We start from the raw sequence: 20744 nt of genomic DNA on the forward strand, positions 1-20744 counted from the left end.
GCACATTTGTTGTCACTGTGGATGCAGTTTAAGATGGTTTTTACCTTCAATGCAAGCTGCAACTATATTTGATGTTATCATTGTAATCCACTGTGTTGTGTGGATGAGTAAATATTCTAATTCTAACCCCCCCCCCCACATATTTCTTAATGAGTCATTGACTGTGACCCTTGATGACCCATGAGTAATAGCAGATGGACCTTCCCCTCCCTCCATCCCTCCTCCGCTCCTTGTTAATAGAGGCAGGTGGACGAACCACCACCTGTTTAAAGTAGCTGAGTGGAGAACATGTTTGCACGCCACACAAGCTCAGTTGGATGTTTTAAGAGAAAATTCACTTTCATCGAGCACTGTCTCTAGCATAGTGTGTGGGCCTTTAGGACAGCGGTATGACACTCGTTTTAAAGGTCCCGTTTACCTTTGGGAACAATGATTTAAAAAATGTTTAAGATATCACATTTGATGCATATGTGTAGGTCTGTTGTATCACAAAATATCCTACCATATAAATTTATGCACTAAAGCCTAAAATATAAAGGAGATGTATTAATTGTATTTTTCTCATTAAACCGTAACTGTAGATGGTTTAGTCTGGCAACATATTTATCATGACTATTGTTTACATTTTGTATATTTCACAACACTTAACATCGATTATACTGGCTCAAATTTTTACATTGGTTGTTTCTATTCCTAACTCACATTTCAGAACTATTTTGAAGCACTAATTCTGAGTTTGTGTTTCATCTGCAAATGGTAAATTATGCCTTTAATCTTTTAGCTCCAAGAGGTTTCGGGCACTGTCTATTCACACTTATGGAAGCGGTAGGCCTGCCTCATCATGTAGGAGATTAGAGGAAACCAAAATCCAAAGAGCAATGTGGATTGAGTAAAAGGAGCAATGTTATTAGAACACATCAGTGAAAGTTTGAGGAAAATCTGACAATAGATGCAAATGAATCTTTAAAATTTTGGTGTTGTAATGACTTGATAATTGGAGACTACTTCTTTTTAATGCATCATGTGTGTACAACTATAAAGAAAATATAAAGAAAATTCAACATACTTTCACTTTCCTTCCTTAATGAAACAGCACTGGATTTACCTCTTTCAGAAAGCAGGGGGAATGATATTACCCTTGACATATGTGAGTTTTACAAGTTGATGGAGTGTGTTAATTTCATGAAAAATGAATTTTTGTGGAATTCTTCTTTTATTTTCTTTATATTGTTGTCCACACACGACATCATAAACTCTAGTAGTCTTCTTATCCAGTCATTACAACAACAAAACACTAAAAATTCATAGCGTTTGCATTGATTTAGTCCGATTTTCCTCAAACTTTCACTGATGTGTTCTACTAATGTTGCTGCTTTCACTCAATCCACACTGCTCTTTGGGTTTTGGTTTCCTTTAAATTAGAGCGGGATGCTACTGGAATGATATGACCCAGGCAAAGATTCACAAGTTTTCAAACACTTACGTACAGTGTGTATGTTTGTGTGTGTCTGTGTGTGCGTATTTCTGACATTGGGCAGGATAACTGAAACTGTGTAAAAGTGTAAAACCAGGAACATTTTTGGCATAAACTTTCGTAAATTACAGCCAACAGCCTTTTTCACAGCATGAAACTTTCGCAAATTGGCTACTTGCATTCAGTGCATTGTATAGACAAAAATCAAACAAACAAACAAACAAATGTTATGATATGTTATGATATGTTACATAGTTTATACGTTTGCATTCTAAATCCTAGTAAGTATTGTTCATAGTATCAGCATCATATATCAATGAGTAAAATGTACATGTATGAAGAATTTAAAATGAATATGTTTTATTGGTATAACAAATTGGTGCTGTTGTTTTGTTCCAGTGTTCCACGTCTTACAAGCTTGGCTTTTTTAGTGGAACACTGTTTTCCATCATTGTGATTATTTACTATTTTTGTTGCCATGGCAAAGTGCATTGTTTCTTTTTTACGACATCATTCGTGTATATTCTTTATATTGTATTAAAAAAAAATCCTTTATCAGATGAGTGTAAGAGAAATGAAAAAAAAAAATTGTATCACTTTGGATCATGTCAACCTTTTCTTTTCTTTTCTTTTTGATGATGGAAATAAATAAACTATTGAATTGAATTGAAAAAACAAACAAACAAACAAACAGACAGACAAATATACTTTGTATGTACATATTTACTTTTACAAGTGTTGGCTCCTACCAAATTTTGCAAAAGTTTCAAGCTGGCAAAAATTTCTAGTTTCACAGCATGCAGAGTGTTGTGAAACTGTTTTATAGTGTAATACAATGCATTGTAGTTACTGTTAAAATGTATGTAAAAGTGTAGTTTGCAGCATAAATTGAAATCCTTAGCATACAAATGTAGTTTGCAGTAGTTTGCAGAGAGAAGACAAATTTGAAAGTTAATGCTTCTTCCAGATTGTGCCTGAATTTTTATGAGGAGCGTTATTTTAGCTTTAAGCGAGAGGGGTTATTAAAAGTAAGAGCACTCCAAGCTAGTCACCCAAACCGGAGCTGGCACCTGACCTCCATCCCCGTTACTCCGCCAGCGAGGACAGCTGATAGAAGATCAGCCCCTCGTCGCCCCTCCAGGGTAACACTCCTCACCCCCTCTCCACCTGCCTTGGACATCCAGAGGAATTTCCAACTCGCCTCGTGAGATAAAAATATGTCTGAGGAACTCTGAGTAATTCGTCTTCATCCTGCATCATTCATGAAAGAGAGAAGAGAGAGAGAGAGACTGAGAGAAGAGGAAAGGACATACCATTGTCTTGACTTCAACAAAAGATTAAAGGGATGATAACATTTTGGTTGAGGTGAAGATTCAGGTTTTAAAGGAATAATGCAGTTTTGGTTAAGATGGGGCCTCAGGTTTCCAAAGTTTTTTTGATGATTGTTTTTTTAGATAATGAGAAACTTCTTTGCAACCGATTGACAAATTGCCCTACATCGACGTAAATAAGCACTGAATTGATCAGTGTTTTAGTAGTAGCCATGATAAAAAATCATGGGCGTACATACTCGAGCAGGATTCGAACCTACGACCTCCTGATCACCGGACAGGCGTCATCTCCACTAGACCACCGAGCTTTCGCCCGACAGCAAGTGTTGGTTCTAATCCTTATAGCATGCAGCGGGTACTGCTTTGTTATTCAAATTCATGAAATTCTTCCGTCGAGATGTTTTTCATTGCAACTGATTGACAAATTGCCCTACATCGACGTAAATAAGCACTGAATTGATCAGTGTTTTAGTAGTAGCCATGATAAAAAATCATGGGCGTACATACTCGAGCAGGATTCGAACCTACGACCTCCTGATCACCGGACAGGCGTCATCTCCACTAGACCACCGAGCTTTAGCCCGTTGTAGAACCAACACTTGCTGTCGGGCGAAAGCTCGGTGGTCTAGTGGAGATGACGCCTGTCCGGTGATCAGGAGGTCGTAGGTTCGAATCCTGCTCGAGTATGTACGCCCATGATTTTTTATCATGGCTACTACTAAAACACTGATCAATTCAGTGATTATTTACGTCGATGTAGGGCAATTTGTCAATCAGTTGCAATGAAAAACATCTCGACGGAAGAATTTCATGAATTTGGAGAAACTTCTTGTAACATAATGTTATGAAAGAGCGTAGAATTCTGAAAAGAATTCAGAATTTTTATCTATGTGATGAAAATTGGTTAAGAAATGGTTGAGAACCAAAGTGATCCTAATAAAAGGTTAGATCCACCTTTTAACAGGACCACTTTGCTTTACTTTGTTGCAGGATATCTTAGATTCTTAGCCATTTCAAAACCGATTTTTATCAAATAAACCTTGAATTCCTCTTAGAATGGTACGCTATTTAATGTTTCAAGTAAGTGGTTTCCAATTGTATCGCAAAAAAAAAAGTTAAACCTGAATCCCCATTTCAACCAAAACTATACTATCCCTTTAAAGCAAAAAATTCTGTTGAGATTAATCATAAACCTAACTGATAAGAAGTGAAAGAGGGATAGAATGAGATAGAGGGAGAGAGAGAGGAGGAGGAGAATAGAAAGGAGAGATGGTTGAAAGTATGGCTTTAAAGTCTTAACCCGTTGAAGACTAGTCCTGAGTATACTTGGGCAGGTGTGTATGCGAAATGCGTATTGTAGCAAAATCAAACCGTCCTCAACAGGTTAATGCAATTGTGTGTTGTTGTTTTTTAGGAATCAGGCATATAGGAGAAGAAATTAAATGATATTCATGATGAAACATGCAAAAGAGACCTTTTTAAAAGAAGAGACCAGGTAAATTTTGCTTGACTGGCCTTACAGGTATTCTTTAGGTGTGTTTTGTTCAGCTGCGCTCTCTGTATAAAAACCCCATTCCATAAGGTCTAAATATAAATGGGGGGGGGGGGGAAAGAAAGAAAAGAAAGCATTGTTATTCCTTGTGGGTTTAGTAGAGAATATGAGGTTGTATTTTATGTGGAGATGTTAGAGTTATCAGCTAGAGATCAAAAAGCAGAGCTACCTTTAAAATGAACCGAAAACCATGCAAGGAGAGAGCTGCCAGCACGGATGTGAGTATGTGGTGCAGCAATTTGTGAGCGCTTTCTCCTTTCAAACTTTTGTTGTAGTGCTAGAGAAATGGGGAATGGGGTGGGGGGGGGGGAGGGAGGGTGGTGGGGGGAGGGAGGGTGGGTGTGTGTGGTAGAGGGGTCTACAATGTGTATCTCAGAGACTTTTTTGGAGGAGGAGGAGGATCGAGGACGAGGGGAGAATTAAGGAGACAAGACATGTGTCATCCGGTACCATTGTCAGAGCCCAGCACGTTTCACCAGCCATCATGGGCTAATTTGATGAGTGGAAACTTGCCTGAGAGTTCGCTCATGGGTCACGCTGCAGCTATCTTAAGTCCCACAGGCAATGCATACATGATGACATCTCCAAAAACAATCCAGCGCATTGTATAGACTGCTCCTGTCTCTTTCATTTTGTCTTTTTTTCTCTTCCCCTTTCCCCCCCCCCCCCGATATTTTAAGTCCATCATGTGACCACTTGGGTGACCAACATTGCAAAGACCACTGGACAGAGAGGTCTTGTCCGTGTTCCTGGCTGCACTTGACCGTTCTTTCCTTCCAGACACAGTGCATACTGGTACTAAGTTTGAGTGCATCCTTGTATACGTATGTGTGCAGGTTTTGGTACAGTGTATACCCAGGGAGGTGGAAATCCACCTCCCTGGTATACCTTGCCCTATTCCATTCAAATGCCAAAAGTTGAATTGCGCACTTAATGACTTTGTTCTTTCTGAAACCTGCAGCAGTTTGAGATGTGCGTAACTGTGACAACACCGTCACCTATACTGTGATACTGTGTGGTTGTGTTGGACGGTGCATAATTTGCCATTTAAATGGACTCATACAATGTATTCAGTGGCGGATCCAGAGGAGGGGCACAACCGGCACACGCCCCCTTTATTTTTCGTTAAAAACAAAAGAAATAAAGAGAAAGAAATGAAATGAAACCCGGAAGTGGCACCAGAAATATTAGTTGCCCCCTCCCCCCTTTACACAATTCCTGGATCCGCCCCTAGTATGCATATGATTTGTGAAATAATATGTTTCAGTTGGATAATGACGACAAAGCAAATTGTTAATTAGCCAAAAAGGTACACAGATAGTATGCTATCTGAGAACCTGATTGTGGTTACTGTGTACATAATGTTTTATAATCAATTTATTGATAGAGAGGCACTCTGAGAGCGCAGACCTCCGCCAAGCAGCTCATTTCCACCACTATCTTGTTCTTCCATAGAGACCAGTGATTTCCACCCATATGCGTGCTGAAAGTCGCCAGATTTCCCAATATAGAAGCCTTTGTTTCGTCGTAACTTCTCAGCTGCGCGGTGCGCCTCGCCCTAGCAGAAACTAGAGGATATAAAACCTCAAAAATGCGCAGCTTGAACTTTATTGACCCGATACCCACCAATATATTGAAAATCATTCATAAAATCCACAAAAATTCCCAGATCACTACCAAAACTTGATCATCTGTTCCTTGTGTCATTCTCAACATTTCCTTTGAATTTTATCTAAAGCCGTTCACAACTTTTTGAGTCATTTTGCACATGGACAATCATGTCACAAACAAACAAACAAACAAGCAAGCAAGCAAACAAACCAACAAACCAACATCAACGAAAACATAACCTCCTCCCTTGGCAGAGGTAATTAACAAATTGGGCCATAGCAGTATCCACTGATCTTCTGTGTGAGAGTGAATAGCATGCTGCTAATTGGGAAATATGATTGCTAGAGCATGATTGATCATCACCTAACATTCTGCCTATACCCATTACTTAACAGGGACAGCTCTTCTGGAATAAATGTTCATTGTTGTATGCTTTCGGGACCCTGATGTTCTTTTGTACTTTCTTTTTGTTTTTTTTGTTTGTTTGTTTTGTCCATGCTCACTAAATGACTGCAGTTCAGTGCCTTTTATACACAGGCCTGACAAGAAATATTGCTCCAACTTTCGAAATTCAGAGGCTGAGTGACACGTATCACATGTTTAATACCAAAAGCCTGTTGACTGAATTCACAGCCATAATTTCATTAAAAAAGTAAATTTGATTTGTCAGTTTCATTTTGATGTTGGCCCTAGAGCAGAGCTTTAAGAGCCCCTCCCTAACCTCCTGATACCCCAATATATTTTTTTCATAGGTCTGCGTAGTACAAATTGACATAAAATTTTTCTCTACAGTGTATCGTGAGCCATGCAACTTAGCATGCTTCTTTTTACCAAGGAAATACGGAATCACAACACTTGAAATTGCTCTTTGGGCCAGATTTTAAAGGTGCATCATGCAGTGACTCTGTCTACATCACTACAAAGTGGTTCCCTTTTTGATTGGACAATGTGTACACATTAAGCTGCGGGCCGCGCTAATTGGTCCAGCGTTTGCCAGGGGCCGGGTCTGGGTGTGACGTTTTATCGCGCAGGCAGCTGCCGCACGCGTTCCACGGAGTGACACAAAGTGATGCAAATATGTCAGCCAGTGTCGGTGGTAATGTGAAGAGAGCGGGCACACAGATGGGAGGGCGACAGAGACTGGATGAGAAGAGAAGAGATAGAAGGAGAGAGGAAAGGGGGGGGGGGTGGGCACAGGTAATCAAGCTGAGAGGCAAGTGTGATGATAGTAAAATGGTTTAGGTCAACAGGACAGAAGGTGTGCGGAAAAAAGAAAGTTTGGAACATGATGGACGAAAAAATCCACCCCCCCCCCCACCTCCCAAAGAAAGAAAACAAGTTGTCAAACAGAGTGAGTAAATTGTCATGTGGAGGAATGCTAGGCAATACAAGAAGTATTTTTGCATCCTCACCTGAATGAGAGTTTGGGCAAGTTTCAATTCGATTTGGTTGCCCAACAGAACGATTTCCCACATGGCTAGTGGGTATGTATTTTGGCTCACAGCTCTTAAAATCTCTACATGAATCTCCAATCACCCATTGAGTGGATCAACACCCAAAACTGTTGCTCAGGTTCATTTTATCGCTGCAACACTAATTTTACGAGCTCACACGTGCTGCTTTGCCGAGATGGCCACATTTTTCCCCCTCTTTTTCTTTACTTTCTTTCTTTTCTGGCAAACAAACAAACAATCCTCACCCCACTCTACACATCAAAATGCCGTTGCCGTTATCTCGTCGGACAGATGCGTGGTGCGAAATCTAGACAGTCATCGTTCACCTGTGCCGCAGACTGTCAAGACGCGGCAAACGCAGAATGGCGCAACTGAGCGCCGATCGGGCTTGGAAGGCATTGGCAGATAGGTGCAGTCGCTGGCAATTATGTCCCGGGGCCAAACCGTTATCTCGGCAGGATGAGTGCACACAATTTAGATCACTTTTTCCCCCCTTCTTACTTCCTGCCTTAGATCGATTTGTCATTAGGTGTTAAAGAGCATCTTAAACCCATGCAGTGTGTTTCTCTTTGGTAAGTTTTTGAATGACTGTGGTATTGGAAAAGTTCTGCCCATTTATAGTGTCGCCACTAGAAGGCTTCAAATGTGTGTTACAGGTACAAATTTAACATTTGATTGTCAAATCCTTTGACAGTAGGTAGTGTGTGGAGGGGACCTTCAGTGCATTTTAGTACAGTTTTAGTGAAGCCACTGAGACGAAGTGGTCAGGATTTATGGGAAATTATGCTTTAAAATGCCAGAATGGTTTACTGAGCTGAACATTAAAAGGAGCCATTGGTTTCAATCAGAAATGTAGCTTCGTTGATACAATTTGTACATGGTAGTGAACAATCTTGTCATAATAACTCAAACCTCATGATTACTATACAAATGACGCACAGGTCTGAGTGCGTCAGTCGGAATTGTGTGCATAAGGTAACTATGGAATGCTTAACCCACGAGGCGAAGCCGAGTGGGTTTAGGCTAAATTCCATAGTTACCGCATGCACACTATATTCCGACTGACGCACGAAAAGACATGTGCGTCATTTGATTTATAGAATGGGTAATTTTCTTGTCAAAAACCCAGTTTTCTATCGTGTTACCCGATGACAAAATTACTGGATGCATTTCCTTTTGGCTTTCCGTAAAGGGCATGCATACCCGTACTTACCGTTTTTACTGGATGCATGGCCAGCCATGCATAAGTTTTTACTGGATGCATGGCCAAGCTGAGTGCGCGAACGCTTGCTTTAGTGCGCGAACCTTTGTTACAAGTACGCGTACTCTTGCTAAGTGCGCGATAACATGTTTACCACTGTGACTCAGCGTGCAGCCAGTAAAAATGAACACATAGCTCTCGACCAATCAGATTGCAGGATTCTCGCTACCCATTCTATAAAATAGTAATGAGAGTGTAAATGACATACATACAGTGTACTGTTGACATGACTGATATTTCAGATCATGATGCACTGTACATCATTTGTATGTGTAGATGTATACGCAGCAAAATGTGTTTTTGCTCCCTTGTCTAGTCAGACAGTACTTCAAATAGAATGCAAGCATTGAATGCATTCATGACCCAAATAATTGAAGAATCCTATAGAAGAATTCAGTGTCAAACTTCAGTTGCATATTTCACCTTTTTTTCGTCCATTTCTTTTCAAAAGAGAGGTCCCTACAGTTTTAATAGCTTGTGTAGTATTGGTAATTGATTGATAGGTACATGTATGAGAGTGTAGAATGATGTCCTTGTCTGGAATGTTGAAGGATATATCATGCAGAATTCCAAAAGAGAAACAAATCTTAGAAAAACAGGGTTTTCATTTGTGTGCTTTTAAAAACATTGTGAAGAGATGTTTGTCCTTTCATCATGGATGTATAACATGCAATCTTAGAGAATTTAGGATGCAGCGGGTTAAATCATGAAGGTGTTTACCTTTTGTGGATTTTTTTTTTCTCAGTGGTCTCTCAGCTTCCCACAAGAAAGATCAAGCAGATGAAATAGCCCCTCCCTGAATAGACAGCCCTTAATCAAGCTTTCCTTAATCGAGTTATTCAAACGTGTTTAACCATTCTCTCACCGGTGTTGTGCCGTGGATCGCAAAGTTCCCTCCAAGCGGCAATTAGGCATTTTTCTCCCCCTTTTCCCGGCGCAAAACACTTTTCGACAGCCGCGGCCCCTGCTACTCTCATCAGCATTTCTGGAAAGCCCATTCTCATATGTTCCTCACCAATCTCCCACATGACGAAATACATGGAAAAACACCATGGCAGCGTTTTTCTTGGGGGGAGAGTTTCATATTTTGGGTGAAAGTTCAAGGCACCTCTGAAATTAATTTGCCAGGTTGTTAATTGGACTCTCGGGAGGGATTACTAAGAGGACTTAAGGCACGAGTCAACACCATCGCATATTCGATATGATCCATTTTGGCCAATCCTCCTGTAGGAATGTGGATTTAGCTTTCTAAACCCAAGATTTAGATTTGTTGTAGAGGATTTCAGTACATAACAACAACAACAAAAGTTTCCCTTTCAAGCTACAGTGATTAAGGAGATGTTGCATGGCACAAATGTAGGTCAGAAAGAAAAGAGAAGAAAAGAATTGATGCAAGACGCAAACATACACATTTTTAGTAACTTAATAGCTAAAAGGCATTGTAAACATAGACTTAAAAAATGCATTTTGTTGTTGATGTTGTTGTTGTTGTTTTTTGTGGTGGTGATGGTGGTGGTCGTTTGACCTATAGCTGGTTCTTTTTATCCACACAGAATGGAAGTATACGTGTAAATATGGCAAGTTTTTTTTTTTTTTTTTTTTTACTGAAGAAATAGTCTGTTTCCTAACATTCATCTCCAAAACTAATGCACACTGCTTGTCTGAATCAGTTGAAAGTATTTTGAAATTGGAAACAAGATACAAATAATCTACATTTTATACATCTTCAAATCTTTAGAGTAAATTATGCTTCAGTACTAGAGGACTTCATTCTCTGTCTTTAGAATAGAGATTCACATGTCCTCTTTCCATTGTACCTTGTTTTAGCATTGAGCCCAAAGGCAAGATAGTTAAAAGATACTCGGTTGTGTCTGCCAAACAAAGATGCTCTTTAACGCAATACAGTCAAATTATTTGAAAGAACTTGGGGGGGGGGGGGGATGCTGCAATGTATAATGTAGTCGTATGTTATAGTGTTTTATTGCCATTACCAGATGGAGTTTGATTTATTATACATATTTGACATCAAATACTCTCTGCTATCTTCACATGCATTATGGGGAGACTAAAAGGACTTGCTACAAAAGCAGAGCAGCATTTGCAGTCTAGGTGAAATTTGAAATATGAAGAAAAGGGTATCATCAGCTCTTGTTTAAATATTGACAGCAATTTGATCATCACATGAGGTATGGTAGCTGCAAATGGCACTAGATAAAAGCATGATGAGCAAGACGTGAATACTTGGCATAGGAACACACAGAAGCTTCAGGATTGGGCAACTCTCTCTCTCTGAGAGTAATTGAAACAAGTAAAACCGTCGGACTTCTCCAGCGAATAGCTCCCTCGGGAGGCCTCTTTCAACCAGGGATCCTCCACATCTGTATATAATTATGTAGCAAGTTTCTATTTGTTTGTTTACTTTGTTTTCTTGAATAACTACAATGCCAACAATACTGTATTCTTCACCTCTATATTCCTCCAGGATTGGCTAGCTAGACTATACAGTACATTGTACCTTACAATGTGTGGAGCCAAAGACAGTTTCTTTTGTTCTATGATAAACAAAAGTTGATAAAGTTGGTCTGGATATAAAGCAGAAAAATGTTAAGAAATTGTATTCTATTCATACAAAAATCCCAAAATGCAGTCTGGTGACCCTGGGCTGCAGGATAGCACACTGTAAACCTGAACATTTCTCCATGAAGTTATTGCCCGATGTGAACAAACCACTGCTTCCCCTGCTGCGAAAGCTGTGTCCCATCATAGTTGTTCGCTCTCACTAGGACAGGCATTTAGAGGACCCTCAAACAAAGTGGGCCAGAGTCACACCCATCGCATTTTAAGGCCTAGGAACCCAGCAATCTTCATTAGAGCCAGTGAAATACGGCTTGCAGAGTCATGAGACGCATTGATATGACGAGAGAACATAAATCATTTCGGGCCATACTTGTCATGATATCATGTTGTGGTTTGTGTCTAGTCTTGAGGATGTTTCAAAGGCGTCAAATATGTCACAGAGAGATTGCTGTGCTATGCGTATGTGTGTGTGTGTGTGTGTGTGATGTGTGTGTGTGCGCATCCTGTGTGAAGATACCTGGTAATTGGGGGGTCTTCCATGATGAGGTGGGTGAAAGTTGGACCGGAAAAGAACCCTTAGTATCTCCTTTTCTGGCATTGTTATTGTTGTTGTTTGCAATGTTAAAGATAGCTTCTTTTTTTTCTCTTTCTTTTAATCTCACCATCAGGAACATACTTCTCATTCTCCAGAAAGAGCCAAAAAATTGATGAAATCACTTAAAAAAAAACAAACAAACAAACAACTTCTCCATTATTTTGCTGACAATATAAGAGGGTGGGATGGGGAGATGTTCTGACACAATTATTAGGCAAGAAAATATCTCTAGGACCACAATGTGAACAATATGGCTAATGACATTCTGTATGTCCCAAAAGAATTACGACGGTACCCTCCCCAATGAAACTTTAAAAAATACTGAATCAATCCAAATACAATTTCAGGGTATGAAACTAAGAACGTACTATTTACCCACATCTTACAGAACTGCTTCAGTGGTCAAAGAGAAATGAGGAGTTTTGTAGAGCATGTCAGGAATCCCTTCCCTCCAAGTCCTGTCCATTGTGTTCACACATTATGCAGTTGCAAAAGCATCCAAGCGCTAAACTTGGAAGAATCAGACCCATGGCATGCTTTATTTTGCATTATTTGATAAAATTCCTTTCTTACGTACCTTCTGCTGTGTAATTCCTAACATGTTACTTGTATCTTTACATTTTACAAGCTGCGTATATATACTGTGTGTTATTTACATCATCTTTACATGCATCTTTCAGTTGAAGTTATTAATACCGAGAAGGTTAAATTCGTAGTTTCTTCATCATGACCTGATATCATTGTTATTTTCTATAGAATACTGTAATATCTACTTGTATGAATGATTATGATTGTAAACATGTGCAATTCAGCCTTTGGGCTGCCAGACATGATTTTTTTTTTTTTTTTTTTTTTTTTTTTTTGGGGGGGGGGGAATGTATTAAATTGAATTGACGTGACTTGACCCCTCTTTCTCCCCCCGTCCCCAGGAGGTCAAGAGGCCCATTGAGCTGGTCCTCTCCCTCTCTACCTCGGCCAAGATCCTCCTCCACAAGTGCCAAGAGGCCCAGCTGGAGCTGGCCGGGACCCAGGGGGGCACCCAGGGGGACAGGCCCGGCCGGTACTTTGGCCAGAGCTATGCCCGGAGCCTGGGCCTGTCGGGTGAGGTCCAGGAACTGAGGGGCCAAATCAAGGAGCTCCACCAATGTCTGGTCAGCGGATGGAAAGGTGGGGACAAGCATCTGAAAGAAATTTTTTTAGGGACAATTCCAGACCAGTACAAATTAGAGTGAAGCAAAAGAGCAAATTTTAACAAGCACAATTAGTGAAAATTTGATCAAAATAGAATAAAAGATCAAGGCAGTCGAAAAGCAGTTTTTAAAAGTTTGCTGATTTTTGGCAAACAGTTGTTGAACAGTTGATGTGAATATATGCAAATGTGTGAGCTAGTGATGTCTTCACCTAACAATTTTCCTTCGTGTACAAAAACTGATAATAATTCAATCATCCTACTATAAAAGTGTAAAGCATAACATTATTCCTTGCTTAATAACTTGGATATAATAATCAGTCTAACATATTGGGATTTGAGACTGGGGCACAATTGCCTTTTGACACAGAAACTGGATATTTCAAGATTTTATATTATTATACACAGACTATACGGCAAGCTGTGAAGCAATACCATCATCAGCTCACTCATTAGCATAGTCTTATTAACTATTCGAGAACTGTTAAATGTGAAAATTAGTGAAACTTCGAAATGTTACTTTCCCAATTTTCATCCAATTCTTATCAAATGTTCACTGTTGTGCTTATCAAATTTTACTCTTTCCTTTCAGATTAACTTTTAACATGTCCAGCATTGCCCTTTGAGTGTTTGTGTTCGTGTGACTCACATTCTTACTTTCTTATTCAATTAGTCATAATCTGTCTTTATGTGTGTGTATCTTGTATCAATCTGTCTGTCCCCTCAATTTATCTGTGTATCTCCCTGCCCATCCATGCCATCTATCTTTCTGATCTTTTTGTCATTCTCTATAATAGTTTTCTTGTCAGCCTAATTTCATTGTGATATAACAAGTCTTTCTAAAGAATCTGGCTTTATCTGCACAGATGCTAATTCGTCAGAAAACCACTGTAATCATTTAGGAAGGGTGAAAAGATTACATATCAATTTTTAAAAACACATGCCAACACAAAACAACAATTTTGAAACAGTAGTCGGTCATTGAAGTGCATTTTCGAAAACCTCTTTAATTATGTTTTAGCAGCTTTTTCTCTAGTTGTTAGAGCCAATGTGAATATGATATACACTGCACTTCGAGATTCCAAACTGCAAGATATGGTGTATTGTTTCACACATGAAATTTGTCAGACATCATGTGCCGTGTAAATGAGATGGCTTTATTAGGTGATCCGAGTATCCTCTCGGATCACCTTCTGTATCTGTACTGATTCTTTGGTTCTTCTTTTTCTTCTTCTTTATTTCTCCTCAAAAGTTGTGTTTCGATTAGCTCAGAAAGTGTTCCTCCTATCAATTTCAAAATTATACCATATATGTATCGTGTCCCAAAGTCGACAAATTTTATAAAATCATAGTGATCAGTCAACTGTGACGTCACTTTGACGTCATTATATGAAAACACATTTTCATGCATATCTCATTAATGGAAAGGAATTTTTCAATGAAATTTACGTCACATATATTTCACATCAAGCGCATTCTACTCATATTATCAAAATTCATATTTATTACTAAAAAGCGCGCGTACGCGCGCGTTGAAATATTTGTATGCTCCAATCGAGCTCAAATTTTTTTTGCACACGTTTCAGACCATTTGGAGCATTTTTTGAAAAATTGAAAAAATTGGACGGACGCGTACGCGCGCGCACATATACGCACGCACAGCTCATATGCAATAGAAATTTCCCGTTTTTTCACACTTATCGGATGACTGAAATGTCAAGGAATATTTCTACCAAGTTTCAAGTCAATCCGACTCAATATGACGTCATACGGACCCGTCAAAGTTGAAATTCCGCGCGCGCGTCAATGGCGATATACAGTCCAACAATGCCAAAAAACCGCCAATTTTGAATCCGATTTTACTCGTCAGGATGGACGGTGACCCCCCATTTTCTTTACATATTCTGAAAGCTGTCGAGTTGTACATGTCAATTCATGGGTTGGCGATGCTGGAAAAATGATTAAAAGATATAAAATTTCTTAATAATGTTAAAAAAGTAAATTTTCAAAATGACGTCATCAAATTTCAAGTTCACTGGAGCGTATCTCACTTATCCTTTGCCAATTTTCACCCAGATTTCAGTATGTTGTAGCTAATTAAATGCTCTTTCATCAATGTAATAACAACATTTTGCTTGGATGACGGCATCACCTCGTAAAAATGGATTTAATGTAATCTTGTCAAATTTGACCAGTTTACGTGTTATCTCTATGGGAGTGCAGTTTTTCTGGAAATGAAAATTGACATGCCTGTCCTTTTCGAGCACTAGCTCACCTATGCTTCGGTGAATTTCTCCCAGATTTTGATATGTTGTAGCTGAGACTTTGCGCTATCGTAAGTGTGCCCTTCGTTTTTTCATACGGTGTCGGGATCACGTCAAAAAACTTGGTTGAAATTAAAGCTTATCTTCGATGTATTGAGATATTCCTTTCTGTTTGCAACTTTCTTTACAATAACTCAAGAAAAACAAGCCCTATCAGCCCAATATTTTGCACATGTTTAGTTCATGTCACGTACATTATTTCATAAAATAACAACTACTTGATCAGACGTCATCTTGGGTATGTAAATTAGGGTCAAAGGTCATAAATGTATCATCTTGTATCTTGGTGAATACATGTCCTATCTTTTCCATATTTTGCACACGTAAAGACCATGTTACAAGGATCATTTCACAAAATAACCACTTTTTGCTCAGATGCCATCTTGGCTGTGCAAAGTGGGGTCAAAGGTCATATGTACTTCTTTCTTTAGCTTCGTTATGACGTGTTATCTCTATGGGAGGGAATTTTTGTAGATTTGAAAATTGACATGATTGTCTTTATCAAGCACTAGCTCACTTATGCTTCGGTGAATTTCTCCCAGATTTTAATATGTTGTAGCTGAGACTTTGGGCTATCGAAAGTGTGCCCATTATTTTTCATACGATGTCGGGATCACGTCAAAAAACGTGGTAGCTTATCTTCGATGTATTGAGATATTTCTTTCTTTCTTCAACTTTCTTTACAATAACTCAAGAAAAGCAGGCCTTATCACCCTCATATTTTGCACATGTTTAGTTCATGTCACGTACATTATTTCATAAAATAACAACTACTTGATCAGACGTTATCTTGGGTATGTAAATTAGGGTCAAAGGTCATAAATGTATCATCCTGTATCTTGGTGAATACATGTCTTATCTTCCCATATTTTGCACACGCAAAGACCATGTTACAAGAATCATTTCACAAAATAACCACTTTTTGCTCAGATGCCATCTTGGGGGTGCAAAGTGGGGTCAAAGGTCAAATATACTTCATTCTGCATCTTTGATAGTGTATACGGAATTCGGTACCCAAGATGGCAGGTCTGACTCCCTTTTCAAAATGAGAATCCAAACAGCACACGACCAATGTCCCTAATCTCAGGTGAAAACTCGAATCTTTGATTAAAAAAAAATCGGATCACCTAATTTGTCAGTCTTGACAAATTCCGAGTCTAGTTCAATATTGTTTTTCAAACCTGCCAAGCATTCCTAAATTGTTATTGCAAAATCACACTTTGAAACATGACAGTGGCATTATTTCTGTTGATTTTTCACTCCAAGGCCATCACTGCACGTAGCATGGGCAATATTAGAACTAACTACGTGTAAACCATTGGTTACTTTGCACTATTAGTATGTTGATTAGATGGGCTGTTTCCAGTCATGATAGATGCGAGTGGTGATGTGGGGGTATGAATGAGAGCAAGATATTCGTCCTATGAGCACGGTATGCCAGAGTATCGCTTTTGAGCATGTACGCACGTGGGTAGCAGTCAAGACATGAGCCGTGTAAACATTCCTATCCCACACTCCTTGTCATGCGTTGGCTGCACTGGCATCGTCATTTCATCTCACCCACTCACATTTCCCGCTCTTGCGTCAACGCCAGCCTTTGCTCCTTTCGGGCCGTGCAACTCAGTAGCACCACAGTTGTCCTCTTCCAACCCTCCCCCTCCCACCCCCCCCCACCCCTTTCCACCTCAGCATCACCACATACAAACCCAGCACAGTGATGTACGGGGTGTTCCACCCCTCCTCGCCGGGACCCTTTGGTAAACCCTCTGGCGACCGACCCCTGCCGCCAGACGTCATTTTGCCCCGTGTCAATCAATGTCGGGGGTTTGAATCGCAGACAAGAGCTATTAGTGGCATCTCAGCAGCCATTCATCCCAGTAAGATCAAGCTGTCTGTCACGACGAGCTCGCTAAATCCTTCAGGGAAAAAAAGGGCAGCTAGCTGTACCTTGTCTTCACCTCTATTTCTCTTCCTTCCCATCTCTCTCTACAACAACTACTACTACATCTGCTACTACGACAACTACTACTACTTCTGCTACTACTACTAACTACTACTACTACTACTACTACTACTACTACTACTACTACTACTACTACTACTACTACAACTACTATTACTACTACTTCTTCTACTACTACTATTACTACTACTTCTACTGCTACTACTATTTTCTCTCTCTAATTGTGCATTATATCAGTTGCACTACTTAAAAATGATGTGATGTAAAGCACTATGAAACAGCTATAAAATACCTTGTGAAAGTGTTATGCAAATATTATTATTTTATTGTGTTGTATTTTGTATTGTATTGTATTCTATTGTATTGTATTGTATTGTATTGTATTTCATTGTATTGTAAGATATTGTATCATTTTCTACATTCTCATACGTATTCATCAGCATTTTTCTTCCTCTAACAACTCTATGTATATTTTTTTTCTTTCTCTTTCCATCTTTACTTTATGTTACATACTTGTCTTCATCTCCATCACTATTTCCCATTCCTAATTTCAAGCATCTCATTCCCATGTTCTCCTCTATTCTTTCTTTCTTCCTTTCTTTCTCTCTGTTACTTGTCAGAATTGATCTGTTCAAGATTTTCCCCAAGTACATAACAGGGCTAGTGATGTCGCGATTTTGATCGGTTCATTAACCTTGAGATATTTTTTTATTATGTATGTTTGTAAAATATACATAATGCCATCAAAAGTAGCATCCAATGTCTGTTCTTCTTACAACTCTAATTCCTACAGCTCTTCTTGTAAAATCAATCTTGATAAATAAAAATCTTCATAAATAGAAACCTTGTAGGTACACATAGTAGCTAATGAATATCAAATTCACAGAATTCAGAATGAAGAACAGTACGTCAGTACCAGCTGAGATGTCAATATAAAAAAGTATTCTTTAGTTTTTGTATAGTGCTAAAGCAGTACGATTTGTGGTACTTCCAGGAATTTTGTGAGTCCTCTGATTTTCACAATTTAGTGTTGTTAGTATACATACAATTGTGTCTTCTCTGAGGTAAGATATCACTAACTTCTCTCTTGCAAAGGAATAACACTTATTTCTCAAAACGTCACACTGTTTCTTGAACATGAAGTCAGCCAGTCGCAAATTTGGTGTCCGAATTTGCAAAATATTTAAAGCGTTTCTGAAATACAAAGTGAATAGCGTACCCAATACCAAACGGAACAGAATTTGCATGTAGAGGTTTTATTTGATCTTGCTCATCGAAGGTAGAAGGTTTTACCATACTGACGACTCTGGCCAAACATTTCTATTGTGGTCTGTTTAACAACACAACTTGGTGTGTATTGATGAATGTATCCTGTTGTTGTAGTTCTGTTCTCACTTGTTGTGAAGAAAACACATCAAAAAACTTGAGTGATAGTTATTTACAATATCAAGTTAAGTGCTGTATTTTGATTGCATCTCATACATTATTCATTGCACTATATGAAATATCTTCTTCTGTATGATTGTATGTCTGCCAACATTCTGGAAAGACCATTAGAAAAAGTGTGTGTTTTTTTTTTTGAATTCTATTGATTACCAGCATGGAAGATTTGAAGAGCGGAATGCAGAGGCTGCAAATGTTGGTGTACTTAGATTTGTTTACCTCAGTCCAAAGATGTGTAGCCAGCATCAACTCCTACACAACACATCTGTCGTTCTCCATCCTAGCCCACGCTGATGATTGTACCAACGCCGCTGTTAAATCATCACTTTGTGTTTGTATCGCAGGTTCCGACTTTGATCCTCTGAGTCTCCGCCTCCCCACCGAAGCCCTCCTAGCGGTGGCCAATCGCCTACCAAGAGCCGCCTCTACCCTGGAACTACTGGGTAGCCATGGCAACGGATCCACCCTCTCCGATCTGTCCACAGCCTCCTCCGCGGACGGCTCGTGTCGCCCGACGGACCTTGTCCGCCTGGCCAGCCGACAGCTGGTCACCCACCTGAGGGCGCTTCAGGACTATGTGCGGGTCACCGTCAGGAGGTCAAGGGTCGCTACTGACAACTCCAGCACATTGCCACGGCGAGGCAAGCATGTACGGTTTGCAGAGCATCTCAACAAGAAGGCTTTTATCTACAAGTATTCAAGTACATCTTCAGACACAGACTCCAGCTCAGTCTCCAACTAGGCGTGGTCAAAAACCACGCCCTGTGACTGCACCCCTTTGTCGTCAGTCTTCCATGGAGTATCTATATCATGATACCTCGGATACAAGGGATCCCCTTGAGGTTTGCAGACTAAGTGTATCTGCCTCAACATGATGCAATTCTAGTTGAATTTTGATTGGTCTTGAAAGTGCATTTGTGCTGCAACAGAAGTTCGAAATTAACTCCTCATGACTTTGAGGTGTATATGACCCAACAACTTATTTCCAAATAAGCCTAAAGGTTATCGTTCGATTGGTCTAAACCTAATTGTGCTTAGTGTGATCTGCAAGATGAGTGGTGCTCATATTGCCTTTAGATAGCAGAGGCAGCAACATTGTATGACTGCATGTTGCTCATGCCAAACACACACACCCCCTCTGCCTCAAAAGCTGCAGCTGTCTTTAGAGCAAAATATAATGGACAGGTAACTAACGTGACTTGCCATAGCCGTGAACTGCAGCCTATTGTTACCTAAATTCACGGCTACACTTTGACATGATGCTCGCACCATAAACAATTTATCTGCAAGGCAACAATAGAAAGAGAATTTATGTAATGTGACAGAGACCGAGGTAGTTGGTCCTCCAAAAGTAATGATAGCTCACTGCCACACCATTAAGCAATGCTGTCCCACTGACAGCAAAATGTGGTGTATTTCAGATATTTGACTTCATGGATTGATCTTGTTAATCTAGTGATTGCCATGACAACTGATGCAAAGGCTAATGACTTCATTCATTTTCAATATCCTCCAAAGACTGATACCAAGGTTAAACTCTTTTATGGTCACAATCCAACCCAAGTATTAGACCCCAAAGACTAAATATGACACACAAAATGTGTTTATACAATTTTTTTTTATTGTTATATAGTGTGAAAATGATTATCTACAGGTAGATATGGACTTGTGTAAAAAAAAAAAAAATAAACAAACAAGGTAAATGAGAGCACCTTAGCAAAGATTTAGACTTTGTGTAGGGCAATATAATGTATTGACAATGGTTTGTTAAAAGTCTAAAGCTTGCTTTTTATTTGGTGTAAATATCTAGTAATGTGTACATAAATGATGCAGCAAAGGAGTTGGTGTTTGGTGTCAGGTGTAGGTTATCAGAGTTCAGAGATATAGAAGGTTTTCATTAAGTTTTCATTAAAATCATCATTACTCTAATTTGGTACAACAGACTCAGTTATTTTGCCACATATTAGGCC

The 20744-nt window shown here is 39.4% G+C and overlaps 1 protein-coding gene across 1 annotated transcript in view; it reads left to right on the top strand.

Annotated features, from left to right (window-relative positions):
* The window catches only part of LOC140241113 (kinesin-like protein KIF14), a 65621-nt gene extending 46105 nt beyond the window's left edge, over window positions 1–19516 (top strand). Inside the window, 2 exon segments of the mRNA XM_072320880.1 lie at window positions 12785–13022; window positions 19119–19516. Of these exon segments, the coding sequence (XP_072176981.1) occupies window positions 12785–13022; window positions 19119–19516 (636 nt within the window).
* Window positions 19517–20744: the final 1228 nt, after the last annotated feature.

This window comes from Diadema setosum, chromosome 17 (genome assembly GCF_964275005.1).
Source record: "Diadema setosum chromosome 17, eeDiaSeto1, whole genome shotgun sequence".
Taxonomy (NCBI): domain Eukaryota; kingdom Metazoa; phylum Echinodermata; class Echinoidea; order Diadematoida; family Diadematidae; genus Diadema; species Diadema setosum.